Source organism: Helianthus annuus, chromosome 13 (genome assembly GCF_002127325.2).
Source record: "Helianthus annuus cultivar XRQ/B chromosome 13, HanXRQr2.0-SUNRISE, whole genome shotgun sequence".
Classification (NCBI taxonomy): domain Eukaryota; kingdom Viridiplantae; phylum Streptophyta; class Magnoliopsida; order Asterales; family Asteraceae; genus Helianthus; species Helianthus annuus.
Genome location: NC_035445.2, coordinates 92,623,072 through 92,640,004, shown reverse-complemented (window position 1 = coordinate 92,640,004; position 16,933 = coordinate 92,623,072). Strand labels below are relative to the sequence as shown.

The 16,933-nt window shown below is 37.1% G+C and overlaps 1 protein-coding gene across 1 annotated transcript; it reads right to left on the bottom strand.

Moving 5' to 3' along the window:
- Window positions 1-6,677: 6,677 nt before the first annotated feature.
- Window positions 6,678-9,908, bottom strand: LOC110926789 (transcription factor MYB46). The gene is made up of 2 exons (XM_022170481.2): window positions 9,472-9,908; window positions 6,678-7,573 (listed from the first exon to the last, which is right to left on the bottom strand). The coding sequence occupies exons 1-2, from the start codon at window positions 9,777-9,779 to the stop codon at window positions 6,898-6,900; spliced, it is 984 nt and encodes a 327-aa protein (XP_022026173.1). The 5' UTR covers window positions 9,780-9,908; the 3' UTR covers window positions 6,678-6,897.
- Window positions 9,909-16,933: the final 7,025 nt, after the last annotated feature.

Genomic DNA, 16,933 nt, shown 5'->3' with positions numbered 1-16,933 from the left:
GAATTAGGTGGGACCAGGAGGAGGAGGAGTTAGTCTAAGACTTGTAAGGATGTGATTTGTTGGAATTGTAAGGAAGTATGACACTTTAGGAATCAGTGTCCGAATGACGAGGAAAAGATAAATGTCACACCCCCAATTTCCACCATTGCGGAGTATCACCGCTTGGAGGCGTGACATGACCAGGATCGAGCCACTAATCATATTGAACAACATATTTAAGTAAATAAAACCAACCACAATACAATTGGTGACCAAAAGGAAGTTAACCAAATTCAATTTAAACAGCAGAAGCATAAGACGTTAAACCAAAACATAGGTTCGTAGTCCATAAGTTAATGACCCAAAACATAAGTTTCATAAGATCATAAAGTTTATTTATTAAGTACGGGACATAACAATTCACATCCCACAACGACCACCTCCATGTGCAAGCCCCATAGCATCTAGCGACCTGCAAAGCATGTAACAACGAGTCAACAACAAAGTTGAGTGAGTTCACGGTTGGTTGTCCATTTTAGAGTTGTTTCCAAAAACGTAGTTTAATCTTAATCAGCTATCCAGCCGTGGGGGTTACCCCATAGTTCGAAAATGTTTACTAGTTAAACATCCCATGTCCACCTTCCCTGGCTATCCAGCCCGGCACTCCGCCCGTGGGGGCTACCCCATTATTTAAACTACCAGGCTCGTTTATCATATCGACTACTAACGAAAATAAGTTGTGCCCTAGCGTCGGTGTCTATCATCACCGACGTGCCATAGTCCATTAGTACACGCCCGTCCGACTGGCACGGTGTGAGGTTTGTTAAACCTAATAGCGCTATTAACTAATGACCCGCTCGCCATAGCCTCGGCGGTTAAGTCGATATAAAGGGAAGGACTTCGCTGATAGAGTTCTAGTCCAGTAAGTCTAATTCCGTCCCAACAGGACGAGGAATTCTCATTCCTGAACACGTCCCAAGGACGAGGAATCCCTTATCCTGAACCCATTCCCATTCCCACCGGGAATTTCCATGCTTTGTAGAAAAGTGTGAACTCACCTCGGTTTGCTCGGTTAGATTAGTTACTCTAATAATCAGGAAATCAAGCACGCCCTAATAAGGTACAGATAACAATCAATTTCTCATGCACAACACGTATGGTTTATCTACCCATTACTTTTATCACATATCACAAAATTTAAATGTCAACGCACTTTGTTAAGTTATATATTATTTTACCCTAAAATAATATAACGGTAAAATAAACAAATATTCACACAAGAGTTTTAGTATACAATATATATTTTAAATATATATTTATCAAATTTTATTTACGAAAGTCAACCTCCGATACTTGGTGTTTTGTTACAAAAATTATGGCGAAGTTTATATTCGAAATGCAAGTTATAAAATATACTCGTAATACTTGTTTTAGAAAAATATTTCTAAGTGTTGGGATTTTAGAAAATTTCGCCAGAGTTTCCTTTGTAAATGGAGGTGTCCATGCTTACTAGCATATCATTTTCTTTTTCAAAAATTCATTCAAACAATTCTCAATCATCAACATACAATCTCTATTTACCAAACTTGTCAAAAACAAGCATAAACTATAAACTCATGAACTTGAAAGTTTATAAAAGTATGTAGTAACTTACTAGCATACTTAGTGAGTCTTGTTACCTTTAAAAATGTGATTAGTTCTTTAAAAACTTTATTTTTAAAGACTTTAAGTGTTTACAACTTCCACCATATTTTCTAAAAAATATTTCTTCATGAAAGTTTCTAGTTACACAAGTGTTTCTACACTTGTTTATCCACAAAAAATGGGATTAGTTTTGTAAGGTCCAATATTTATATTTTTCACTTGGTTCTTTCGAAAAACCACTCATGGATCTTTAGATCTACAAGATTATAACTTACTTTGATCTTTATTTTTCAAGAAAACATTTATTTATTCAAGTTCATAGTTTATGTGTGGATGATTCCATCATCCTACACGTTTCTAACTTTCACATCTTGCTAGATCATGTTTTTAATCATGATCTAGCAAGTCCATATGATGATCCATATCATTTTTACTAACTATTAACATTCAACAAGCATCATAACACAAGAATAACATGATTTCATCAACATTTTAACCATACTTCATCATAAGTTAGTTTATGTTCCAAGACTTTGTTTATGGTTCTTTAGAGTTCTTTTCATTTCATCATTCTTTTACTGTTAACCATCAAAAACATGAAGAGGATGAAGATCTAAGACACTTACCACTATCACAAGGCTAAGGGAGTTCTAGTGAAGAAAAGTGGCGGATAAAAGATAATGAAAGAGGTCCTTGAGCTTCCGAACACACCAAGCTTGCTTGTATGATCTCTAGCACCTTTGGATGTATGTGGATTGCTTGGAATGAAACTTGAAGGTGGTGATGGTGGTGTGGGTGATCTCGGCCGAACAAGGAGAAGGAGAGAAGAAGAGTGTGTTTGCTAGATGTTGTGATGTGAGAGAATGGTGGACTACAAGGTATATTTATAATCTTTTCAACCCTTATTAACCATTGTATATCATGCCTCATTATCCAACTACATAATCTAATATAATAATCAAAGAAATCCATGGGTGGGGACACCTATGGTGACCGTCTCCAATTGGGGGGGGGGTATAGGGTTGGGTTTCAATGGTTAGTTACTAATCTAGTTAGGATTCAATGATATAGTTAGTGTGTTATGGTGTGTTATCAAATATATAATGTGTTAGGGTGTTCGGGGACCCTAACTAGCTCAGAAAAATAAAAACAATGTGTTTGGCAATATTTTTGTGTTCAGGGTAATGTCCGGTTGTTCGGTTGGGTGTTGTCCGTTAAAGTGCTTAATTAATCCGTAACGTGTCCTATATATATATATATATATATATATATATATATATATTTTTGTAACATTTTTAATTTTCAACACTCAGGAAAGCATACCAGACTATTTAGTAACTTTTCCGTACACTACTAGTATGTTAACAAGCACATGTAAGTATAACACAGAAATCAGAGAGCAGTTAAATGATTCAGCACAATCATCAAGCACTTTAATTATCATTAATAAATTGTACGGATACATGGAATTTTGAGGGTTGTCACATTCTCCCCCTGTTAAGAAAATTTCGTCCCGAAATTTAGCATGTGGTTACTGAGGAAGCTAGTTATGTTGCGTTGGTTTCCTGGTTTTCCTGGGGTGTCACAATAAATGTTGCAGAAGTCTACACAAAATATGATGTATTGATTTGCAGCGTAGAGAGTAGTGTGAATTTTTGGGTTATGGATTGGGGTGCATCGTTTAATGCCACCCACAACATGGAGACGATGAAGAATCTCGTGTGTAGAAAAGGGTTAACTTTAAAAAGGGGACACCCAAAGCAAAAGTGAAGATTCAATATGAATGTATAACATGAAAAGGTTCAATAAAACAATAAAATTGTGGGGGATTTCTCAAGAGTGAAAGCTTTCAACTGTATTTCCGGTTCAACGGTGGGTTACGAGAACCAGTATTGTCACACCCTGCTCGTAGCGGAAGCGCATTCGTGTGACTTTGAAAGGTAATCATTACATTTGACAAGTAAACAGTAATATATCAACGATGCCATTTATAGATAGTTTAGAAACATAATACAAAGTGTTTAGAACAAGTTCACGACGTTTTCCCAAAATAACTTTACTAAAGCAATTGTGAGAATAGTAAACCATGTGATGTGTTCTAGATCATCTATGTGTTATGTATAATGATAATTGAGTTGCAAGGATGTGAAACAAAGTGACTATCAACCTATATCTTATGTATGTGGTAATTGATCTATGAAAGTCAAGTTATATATGAATAAAAAGAAATGAACGATTGTATAAATGGACGTGTGTACTAACTATAATGCGAATGTGAAAACTTGAAAGGATAGGAGTCATGTCGAGATGGACTCAAACACGGAAGGTCAACGAGTCATGAGAAGCAAGGAAGCACACACGAATACGGACGCTCAAGGTAAGTGATTTCCGCACTCACTTCGTATTTAGTTAAATGAAGATATATATGTTTGAATAATTGAAATCAAGGTGGAACTCACAAGTAATTGGAAATGCTAAGGTAAGATTTGTTGTAATAGTTGGCTTGATGTCAACCGATAAAACCTCAACATAGGGGTAAACGGGTCATAACTTTTTGGTAAAAAGATTTTAAGACGAAGAGTATGGGGATTGGGTATGGGAAAGTTTATAGATGAAATTGGGAGTTGTATAGTGTTATTTCACATCTCGGAACTCCCGGGATACGCGACTGAGAAGATGAAAGAGACAAAAACAAAGACTCAGCATCTGCGTTACAGTCTACAGAAGCCGCGTCGCCGACGGGGCATCTCTGCGTCGCCGACCCGATGCCCAGTCACGACGGTTTAAATCGTTGCCGACGACATTTTATCTCCGATGTGGAAATCCCGGCTGCGTCGCCGCCAAGGGTTTAGCCCATTGACGACGCGATGTCTGATGCTGGCTTCTAGTTTCTTCGTTTCGCATGTCTGGTTGATTCCAAATCCGTCCTAGTACTTAGTAAGGTGCTCACAAGGCTCTTTAAACTTTGTTAGACTTGTAAAAACTCAAGTCCATATAAAAATATAAGCCTTAAATACGGATAATGATTTCAGGCTCGTACGTGTTATATATATGTGTGTGTATACATATAAGTATGTGATTAAAACTTTGATATTCAAATATGTTAAAACGTGTTATACGTGCGAATGGTCGGAACTTGTTTATAAGTATGTCTATTGTTGGATAATCATACGCATGACGGGTATGGTATGTCTAATGCGTTTAATTGAACGAGATTATATGTATGTATGTTTGGGATCATAGTAGGTATAAGTAGTATGAACTAGTATGTGTGATGTATGTAGGAGACATGTATGTATGTACATGAATATGTGAAAGGGTACACTTGTGTTATAGTTCAATGAATGCATACCAATGGTCGGTGGTTTTTGTGGAGATGTTGTGTTCGAATATGTTGAGGTTACGACTTACGGGTTTGCTAACCATGTTATTATTGAGTATGTTTGGAAGTGCAGGTATATGAACGTCAGTCTTTTGAAGAGTCAATACCAAATTGAAATTAATTAAGAGTTGGAAGGATAATCGATTGAAGTAATTTACGCAGTTAGAATGTGTTATGGTCATTTTAGAATATACATTACTTTATGTTTGATTGTCACCATTTACTAACGGGTTGGTTGTATATGGTGATTACAGGTTACACAATCATCATTTTCATCATATAGGACACACGGGTGAAGGTTGAGTTCGAAGACATGGATTGTACGGAGAGGTGGTCACAAAGTTTGTGTTTGTACGTTTTAATTGATAAGTGTTTAAGAACAAATTGTGTAAGCCCTTAATATGAGTTGTTTAAAACGTGTAACTTGAATAATGGAATTAATGTAAAGAAATAAATTTTATGGTTCATATTTTTAGCTGCGTCTTTCCGGTTAAAACGTGTTAGGATGTTACAACAATGCATTTAACATGTTAAAAATCAATTTAAAAAAAAAATTGAATCTTTTGTATTTAAATACATGTAGAAGTATTTTTAATAATAAAAATTAAAAACTATTTAAAAAACTTGAAAACAGTAAAAAAAGGGTAAAATTGTTTTTTTAAAAAATAATTTTTATATTGTAATAGCTTCTACACATCTTTATATATAAAAGCTCCGAAATTATTTTTTGAAAAAAAAAAATTTTTGAAAGGGTGTTTATGGATATGTAAGGAATACATGGCCAGTTAACCGAAAATACACAAATTTTTTTTAAATAAATGAAATGCAAAATATGGTTAAATCGTAGGACCATTAATTAAATGATACATCATCCCTCTTCTTAATTGATGATGGTTCCTATGGATTAAACCACGATTACCACGACCCTCCCATTTGATAATTTTAAGACAAAAATAAATTAAAAAAATAAAGGGGATAGTGGTTTGTGTCATGACCACGTACACCCTTAGGGTAGTGGTTTTGAATGGTGGATTAAAAAAAAGGGCGGCGGCGCAACTTGTTACGCGACTACCTACCATTGCTTTGTAATTGCCCTTTTTCGTGTGGAATGATATTGATTGTTGAAAAAAAAAATTAAAGATAGATGACATGGTGTCTATGTGAAGGGTAATGGTGGTCATGAGACTAGAAGGTATGGGGGCCGGCTGAGGCCCGGCTAGGACCGGCGCCGGTCCCCCACACCGCCCCCCTCCCTCCTGTCCCGTCCTCACCAGCAGCCCACAGCCGAACTCGCTGGGCCTCCTTCTCGTTCCTTCTCTCACATATACCTATACATACATACATATATATACACAAAGGGGTTCATCCCCCAACCCTCTAGGTCCATCCACTCCAAGCCACTCCTACGTGATGGTGACGTGACGGCCCATCCTTGGAGGACTTGCCTCCTTCATACTTTCCAGTCTGAGAGTCATGACCACACCCTATAGCCTAACATATAGCCTAACAGAGAGAACAATAACGAGACGAGACATATCAGGGATCTTTTCCATCTGTCAAGCATTTCAATGACAATATATAATCCACTAACATAAGCATTATAATTAAAAGAGTTAATAACATATATATTACCACTATTCACATATAGTTATTGGGTTACTGTAAAAAAGTATTTCTTGCATGATGAGGTATTGAGGTACATGTACACTTTGATATCTATACAATAGAGTTTGTACAATGGCCCCATTACACGTACCTATATCCGATGCCATTTTATTCTACAATCTTGAACATATAGCTATAAAATATGAAAATTAAAAGATGTCCACTTTCCGTAAATGGCAAAAGAAATTTGAGGAAAATTTATAAAAAAAAACTACTTTCTGTAAGATTTAATCAAACGAAGGGAACATGGAAGATTCTCTCATGAGTTCTTCAAAGTCCCATTCTTCAACTTTTAGTTCATCTTCACCCTCCCAACAGTTTTCGAACCCTTCTGTTATAGCTTGTACCTTGTTGTAACATTGGTTCATGTTGTTGGTTATGATCATTGAGTTGTTTGTGTCATCAAGATTTTCCCTTTTTATACCTTGAGTACTATTATTATTTGTCATGTTTTCTAATGGTGGGATGTTAAACATCTCATCCTCTAACCCTAAATTCCCCCCAAAGATTTGATAACATCCTTGGTAACTAATTTCATTATCATCCATACCAACTTGTGGTGTACCATAGCATGATGCATTCAAGATGGGCATGTTGGGGCCATGGTCTCCGGTATGTGGAAATCGTTCCATCGTTTGATTCATGTATATGGCTTGCAAGGACGACGAAGTAGATGACCGTTGTGATGAATCCATGTACATAGCCGCGAAGGTGCTAGAATCTTGCATTGACATGAGTCCCCCCATGATGTCCTTGTGGTCAGAAGATGATGAATCAAGACTTGTGTTAGGTGACGACGAGTTTGATGATGATTTTTTAAGTCTCTTTTTCACTGTTGAGTTCCAGAAATTCTTGATTTCGTTATCGGTACGACCAGGCAATCTTGTTGCAATTTGGGACCACCTACAAAATAATTGAATAGGCAAAATAAATTTAATTAGTACAAATTTGATTATAGTATACGTAAAATACTGTATGAATGCATGAAATGCATGGAGGATGGCTTCATTTGTAAACAAACTACTGAAATAGATAGTGGAGTGTCTTCAACTCAAAGGTTATATGTGGACACACACACCCCTCAATCATCGCTTTCACTTTTAGCCTTCTACCAAATACATAATAAAATTAAAACACTAACATATAAAAGAAGTTAATACGAATATTGCTTGTGTATCCCATTAACAAACCTTACCTCGTAATGTTGTATTATGTATTATTTTATTGTCATATTATATATTATGACATATGCATGTGTATTTAGTTGTTATTCCACTAGCAAGTCATACTAAAAATGAAGGTTTTAGTAATTGTGTGGTGTTGATTAAATTGTACAAGTGTATGATACATGATATCTGTGATAATTATGTCAAGTTACTCTTTCTTTGGTCCAATTATGAAATATAATTACTGTTATCTCCAATTCTCCATTAATGATTTGTGAACCGGTTGAAGTCAAAAGCACAAAGATTAAATTTGAATCATAAGTTGCATATATAATCATGTGACCATGACTTAGACATTTTACTTGCTAAATTATATATGTTAACAAGGGTATTATAGTCCATGCATCTACGTATATAAATTTTTTTACAGAAATGAAAGCCTGAGGTACAAGTTAGTTATACAAGCCGTACTAATTCATTACTTCTATTATGTTTCATCTCAAAACGAATATATAATTAAATAAGTCAATTTTGAATTATAGGTGTCACTAGGTTGAGAGATGTCTTGCCTTTTATTTTACATTCACTGTTGGATAATATTTTATGATATAATATTACACGTTACATATATATGTTATTATAATACAAATATTCAGTGCAAGATATAAAGAAACATGGCACAAAGTATATCAAAACTAATTTGCAAGGTTTCTTAATTAGTTAGACTAGTGTTTGATCACATGCTAGCTTCTAGATCATCTTGCTTATTTATCAATCCTTTGTTGATATATAAAATATTTAATACAAATATATCATGTCTTGATTGACATCATGCAAGAAATTTTAACTTAGCTTCAACATGAAAATTAACTCAATGATTAAATTGTGATTTGTAATTAAGATATATGTATAAAAGCTCACATTTTCTGTTAATACATAATTACATACACACACCTATATTTATTTGTTAGTTTCGTCCATTGAAATTATTAGAAGGTATGCCGTAAATTTAACAAAGAAATCCTACTTTTTGAACAAATTTATACATCAAAATTCTCAATTTCTCTATTCACTTAATTAGGGTTTAAAATATCTTTTTTATATTATATTTACCCGGATATAATTTGAATTATGGTAAACAATTAAACAACCCCTAATTTCTTAACCCAATGTTGTTTATAGTGGAGAATAGATAGACGTATAATTAAGTTGTTGAATTTGTTATTAAGATGAATAACACAAAAACATAATAAATTCAACTTTTGAAAATTAACCTATAACACAAAATGAATACTGTAACTTATAACAAAATTGGAAATAGTTAAATGTACTTACATAAAGTCACAAACCTGGATTAAACTAATATTAAACCAAAATCACAATACAAAATATTAAGATTAATGTCTTAAATACTATACAACTTCTAATTAGTCTTGTTTGTACGTAGTATATTGATAATCATACTTTTGATTAGTCTTGTTCAATTAAGGTTGGAAGTGCATCGCTGGTAGAAGGGACGAGTAAACCAATTAAGTGCACGTACACCTTAAGGTGTACTGGCCGACCCAACCCAAAATCCAACCGACACATACAAAAAAAGTTAAAAAAAAATTGGGGAATGAAAATTAATCATGCCTGTTGCCAAGAAGGGAATGAAGATGAACGATGAGTTCTTCTTCTTGAGGCGAGAAGGCGCCACGTTTAACGTCCGGCCTCAGGTAATTGATCCACCTGAGCCGGCAGCTTTTACCGCATCTTTGCAAACCGGCATTACGAGCTATGTCACTCCAGCAGCCTTGGCCGTTGGTAATCATGTAGTTCATCAACTTCTCATCTTCTTCTGGTGACCACAACCCTTTTCTCATCTTCATCGTCGCTGTCGTAACATTCGCATTCGACATCATGCTATTCAGCTCGTTTGCACCTCCTATAGGTTTCCTCATTTCCTTTATATATATACACACACACAATGTGTATGTATGTGTAATGTGTGTGAGGGCTAGAGAGAGATGAAAGAGGGTTCTCTCTCTCTCTCACTGAATCTTACAAGCTTCGAAAGTAGTTCTGATTTGGAGAAGTTGATTACTTTATAAACAGCCAAATGTACTGTGTTTGTTTGTTTATCAAAGAGAGAGAGAGAGAGAGAGAGAGAGAGAGATGGGGATCATTGAATGGGATTGTTGATGATGATGATGACGGCAGTGGGGTTTTGCTTAGAAATGGGGTCATGAAATATAGAAAACTAGAGAGAGAGGATTAGGGTTTATGAAGAAAAAAAAAACAAAGTGGAAAAAGAAATGCTTAAACTTTTGATCAATATTTTAAAATCCGGTTTTTATACCATATCGGATTTGACTTAAAAACAGTTTAATCAGATGTATCGGGTAGTTTTACCAGATGTACTGACGATTTAACCGGTTTTATCAAATGATTTAACCGGTACAAGCGACCAGTTTAAACCGGTATTAAAACATTGTTTTTGGTAGAATATTCATGAATAAGTTTATTTAATTAGTGGCATACATACATGGTATCATAATTAAGCCAATAAAATATCGACAGGCTGGTTCGTTTCTTTCTAATGAATATATGTAATAAAGATTCATTGCTTTAATTTTGACTTTAGCTATTTAATTATAAGCTTAAATGAAATATTAGTTTTTCATACATACATCGGGTGGTTACAAGTGATGGAATTTCATCACTCACAAACATCCAATCATGTTTCGCAATGTCAGCAACCACTATTCTATCACTCACAAGCATTTTTTAGTGGCGGTGGTCATCACTAGTGATGGAATTCCAACGTACAAGTATTAATACACAACGTACAAGTCATACATATATAATCAATTTTGACAACGCGTGAAGATTTCCACACGTTATAAGTTTCACGCGTGGAAGTAATAGGTGGCGGCGGTGTTCTAAGGTTCATCACTGTTGGTGCACTTGTGTCTGTACTTTGTCTGTATTCGGTCTGTATGTAAACGATGTCCTTGGTAGTCTGTAAGTTGACCAAGTCAACCATCCTCCGGATTGACTTGGCCAACAGTTAGAATATGTTTGTTGTTTGTCTGTCTCGAAGGATGAGTGATCGAAGGATAATGTAGATCCTTCGATCACCTCGAAAGATATGCTTCGATTGATGGACCTCGAAAGACCATCCTTCGAGGTCCTTGCTGATCCTTCGAAAGCATTGTATTCGAAAGATGATCCTTCGGACCATCTATCGGATCCTTCGGACATGACAACCTGGGCTGGGTATATATATACCCATGCAGTGTATGTGAGAAGATAGATGCACACAGATAGAAAGATAGAGTTCTTGAGAGCATTCTGTCCGAAACACACACACACATAGTGAGAGTTTGCAAGATAGATTTGTAAACATTGTGCTTGTAACCGAAACTTTCATACGTATTAATACATTGGTGTTAATAGGTGAACCTTGTGTGTTGTGTTTATACTTGCTCCATCCCGGTTTGCTTGCTAGCTTGGATTCCGCACTCGCTAGTAGGTTTGTATAACAAGGTTTAGGTTTGTCATCCTTCGGAAAGGGACCTACAAGTGGTATCAGAGTCAAGGCTCTTTACCTTGTTTAAAACCGGGTTGTTCGAGTTCTTGGTGTGTTTGGACACTTGGCTTAGCACCCGTTTTGGTGGTTTTTCTTGCATCTCTAAACTGAAAAACGGTTTCTAAACCTTCGGGAGTGTTCAAGGTTGGGTTGGGTAACTTGAAAACTTGTTTTTAAGTAATTTGGTATTTTCCGGCGAAAATTCCGGTCATATCTCCGGTAACTGGATCTGGATAAGATCTTTCCTTTTTGGGCATATTTTTTGAAAAGTCAACAAGTTTGGTGAAAAGTTGGTGCCTGCACATCCCTTCTGCCGAAAGTTGTGCACCAACCCATCACCTTTCCCACCTACCTGTCAACTTTTTGTCAGTGTGTCAGAGCATTCGAAAGACATCCTTCGACATCGAAAGATAATCTTTCGATCAAGGAGGCTCGACAGATACCCATCCTTCGAATATCCTTCGAAGCCTGTGTTCTATCTTTCGAGCCAAGGAATCTGTCGTAGGATACATCTTTCGAGGTACTGTTACTCTACGAAAGATAAGGATCCTTCGTATTGGTGAATCTTTCGAGATCAGTATTCGAGAGATAAAGATCTTTCGAATTGTGAATCTTTCGTGATAATTGCTCGAAAGATAAGGATCTTTCATTGTGAATCTTTCGAAAACTTTGCTCGAAACTCAACAGTAATCTTTCGATCACTGTTGATCCTTCGAACAAGTCTCGATCTTTCGAACAAGTCAGTATCTTTCAATTCTTGTCTGTTTAAACTTAACAGTTTGTGCTTGTGAAGGTTCTCAATTATTATTTCATCAAAATGAGTTGTACAAGTCCTTGGGATTGGAGTTTGAACTCACAATCTAATCAAGAACTAACTTCTGCTGATGCTTGGGCAAAAAGTATGTTTCCTCCGCCATCAATTAGTCCAAGTCAATGGGCTTTGGTATCCAATCAAAGTCAAAGCATTCAAAACCTTTTGATTAGTGAAAGTGAAACGGGCAGCAACAATCGTCCACCGAAGTTGAACCATATGAACGATTTTCCATCATGGAAAAACCGTTTTCACACGTATGTTCAAGGGCAAAGCACCGATCTTTGGACGTGTTTCATCAATGCGTTCAATACTAATCTTGAAACTGCTGCGTCCACTTCAGAAGGTTATGCCAACATGCTGGAAAATGACAAGAAGGCTTATGAATTGGAGAAAAAGGCCTTTGCTACACTTACACAAGCACTCAACAAAGATATCTATCATCAGTTCTCCTACTGCAAGACCACGAAAACGTTGTGGGATGCCTTAGTAGCTAGAGGAGAAGGCAATGCAGCTGCTCGAAAGTCTCGTCATGATTTGTTGAAGAAAGAGTTTGAATCGTTTCAGTTTTTGGAAAACGAAACTCTAAATGATATGACAACCCGTTTCTATCATCTGATCAGTGAAATGTGTGCTTATGGGGTTGTTTCTACTCAACAAGACATGGTGAATAGGTTTGCTGACGCTTTGCCTCCAAAATGGAGTTCATTTATTGAGTTGTTGAAGCACACTGGAACTCTAGACACGGTTAACATCTACGAGTTCATTCAGAAGCTGGAACATAAAAATGATGAAGAAATCAGGAAAGCAAGGCGTGCTCCCGCTCCTCAGAATATAGAAATGTACCTTCCAGGCTTCGATGCTTTGGCAAGATCAGCTGCAGCTCAGCAACAGCAACCTAAACTGCAGACTGCTTTTGTGTCCAACACAAGTTCCTTTCCGTTTCCTCAGTCAACGGCTGCTCCACCACAACCTCAATTCGATCCGAGGTCGTACATTCCTGTCCCAACACAGCCACAAGTCCAACCTCCACAACAACAACAGCAGGCTCATTATACAAACAATCCTCAACCTCAAAATCCTCACACAATCCGAGTCGATAATTCAAACCTTTCACACCTCAGCATTGAAGTTGCTAAGGAGCACATGGAAATTATTAATACAATGGTCAGTGCTTACTGTGGATTGGTAGCAGGTCAGCTTGGAAACATCAACATGACCAATGAAGATTATCAGCAGATCGACAAGGAAGAAATGGAGTTGATGGATATTAAGTGGGCTTTTGCAAGTGCGGTTAGAAGGGCCAAAGACTTTATGGCTCGTACTGGTAGAACTTCGTTGGAAGGAAAGAAAGATACGAAGTATGGGTTTGATGTCAACGCCGTGACATGCTTCAACTGTGGTAACAAAGGGCACTTCAAACGTGAGTGCACTCTACCAACAAAACATGGCAATCACAACCCTTTCAGAAACCAGACGAGTAATACAAATGTGAATGCCCAGCAAGAGAACCGTGAGAGGAGGATGGTGGCAGTTAATAACAATCAGGGCCAGCCTGGAACTTCAAATCCCAATCGGGCTCTGGCTGTTCAAGCAGATGAGGGATGTGACTGGTCAGTTCAGTTTGGTGATGATGATCAGAGAAGTGGAACAGCTTGTTATGCAAAGATCATCGAGCATGTTCATAAAGAAGAGTCTTCTAGAAGTGACGACAGTTCTGGTTATTCTGGAAGTTCTGATGAAGAAGGCTCTGTTTCTGGGGATAATCACTCAGAGCCTGATGAGAAGGAGGAAGGAGATGATGATATTCAGGACCTTCTGAATGAAGCTGATGAGCTTAAGTGTCAGAAATCAATTCTGATTAGGAAGGCTGCTACTGCATCAAAGGAAATGGAGAAGCTATTTTCTGAAGATGGAGCTTTTTCTTCTCAAACTGCCTTTATGGCAAATGGTTCAGCCTCTTCTAGTCAGGTATATTCTGAACCTCCTGCTCCTAGTGTTTGTAAATCATGTGCTGATATGAAGCTTGAATCAGAAAAGCTTCATAGTCATAATCAGAATTTGGTTATTGAACTGTCGAAATGCAAAGAGGCGAACATGGCTTTAACTCGGAATGAAAAAGAATTTAAATCTGTAATAGAAACATTAAAGAAGAATGTGTCCGAGGTTAACAAAGTAGTTTACCACAAGCAAGTGAGTATAAATGAATATATTAACATTGTGGAAGAAACTAAAAAGCAATTAGCCATTGCCCAATGCGAGCATGATGCGATCAAACAGAAATTGGATAGTTATTCTAACTCCCAATTTGTGCTTGATCACATCATCGAGGTTCAACAACCGAAAGGAAATCAGAAAGGCATAGGGTATAAGAAATGTTCGCCCCCTTTGATGAACAATTATACCAAGATGCCTGATGAGGAGGAAATGCCACGGTATGAACCCAGTGTGCCTCTAGATGTTGAGGAATTTGCTGTTGGCCTAGGGTTCAAACCGGACAATTCTTCAAACACGTCTTCTGAGCAACCGGAAACTTCATCATCCGTGAAGCAAAGTCCTCCAATTATCGAGGACTATGAGACATCGGATGATGAGTCAGAAGTGGATGTAGGTGAACAGAACAAATCACTTAACAAGATGAAAGGAGTAGTTATTCCACGAGAGAATCACATCCTTTGTGATCCTGATACTCCTGATGTTCCATCTGTTAAGAAGCAAGTGATTGATTCTGTTAAAGTTGATGAGACATGTGTGTCTACTGTTAAAAGCAGTAATGTGTTGTATACACTGGTTGGAGATAATAAAATCTACTCAGATCAAGTTTTTCCAATTAAAAATGTAAATCAATCTTTGATTAATAAAGTCTTTGAAGACAACACAAACAAGTTTTTGGGAAAAACACTTCCGGGAATTGTTGTAACACAATGTGATCCAATTCCTAAGGCTGAGATTAGAAAACAGTTTGGTAATCAAAAATCTCCAACCACTCAACAACCTACTGCTTCTAAGGGTAAACAACAACAACGAGCTCCAAAGACAAAGGCTAAGGTTGAATCAAAAGGAGCTCGTTACAAGAAGAAAGCAAAAGATGTTAAATTTGTAGCATCAAAAGGTACAGATAAAATTGAGACTTTTGAAAACAAATCAAACACTGATTTTGTACAACAAGTCAAGATTTTGAAACGTAACAGTGATAACAATTACACCCAACACACAAACAGGTGTGATGAAAGAGCAAGTACCTCAGGTTCTACAGGTTCAACATCTGCTAGTCGATCAAGTTCTCCTAAGTCTGTTGAAAGGAGAACTTGTTTCAAATGTGGAGAAATTGGGCACATCATCAGAAACTGCCCAAATGCTCCAAAGAAGAAATTTGTTGAGAAAGCTCCACCTGAAACAGTTCACCCTCAACGTCGGTCAGTTTCACTTAAACATGATAAACGAACTGTAAAAGAACAAGAAACTAAACAACGACGTAAGAACATGAAAACTGTTGAAAAAGCTTTAAAATCTGAAGTTAAAACAGTTCAAAAGGAACCAAGTGTGTCACAACCTGTAAAACCAGAATCTTCAAAAACTGGTAGGCAAAAACGAACTTGGTTACCTAAGTCGGGTGACAATTCAGGGGGAGCAGTTGTTCTTGAAAACCATCAAGAGATCGAGCTCACGTTTCGTGATGCTAAGGGACGACCCAAGACCACTAAGGCTTGGGTCCCCATTCTCAACTGATGTTTTTATGACATGTGCAGGATGTTCTAGGAGGAACTATTAATAGTCATTGGATTGTTGATAGTGGAGCATCCAGGCACATGACTGGCGAGTTACGGCTCCTATACGACGTGAGAAATATTAGAGGAGGGTATGTTGCTTTTGCGGGTGACAAAGGCGGATTTATCACAGGAGAGGGAAGTATCTCCAATGGCATCGTGTGTTTTGATAAGATCAATTATGTTAAGCAAATTGATCACAATCTTCTCAATGTGTCGCAAATCTGCGATAAAAAATTCACCGTGCATTTTGATGATGCCGGCTGCTATGTGCTGAAACCTGGATTCAAAATTCCACAAGAATGGATTCTCTTATCGGCTCCGAGAGTTAATGATCTTTATATTCTCGACATGAGCCAGGCGATTACAACATCTGCACAAGTCACTTGCTTTGTCTCAAGAGCCACAGAAAAGGAGTCTATATCTTGGCACAGAAGAATGGGACACATTCACTTGAGGAAGATGAACCATTTGGTGAAAAATAATCTTGTGAATGGTGTGCCTGTGAGAAGTTTTCATTTGCAAGATATCTGTGTCTCGTGCCAAAAAGGGAAGCAAACAAAGAAGTCTCACCCTTTGAAGAAAATCAACACTGTCAGCATGCCTCTCGAACGTCTTCATATGGACCTGTTTGGACCTATGAAGCACAAGACAACGTTCGGTGATGCTTATTGTCTAGTTGTTACTGATGACTATTCTAGATTTTCTTGGGTATCCTTCATGGCACACAAAAGTGCAACTCCTGGCATCCTCAAGGATCTTCTTACAATGTTGGAGAATCTCTATTCGTTGAAAGTGAAGAGGATCCGAAGCGACAATGGAACCGAATTCAAGAATCAAGTTATGGATGAGTTTTGTACTACTAAAGGCATTCTTCATGAGTACAGTTCTCGTTATACCCCACAACAAAATGGTGTCGCGGAGAGGAAGAATCGAACGATTATA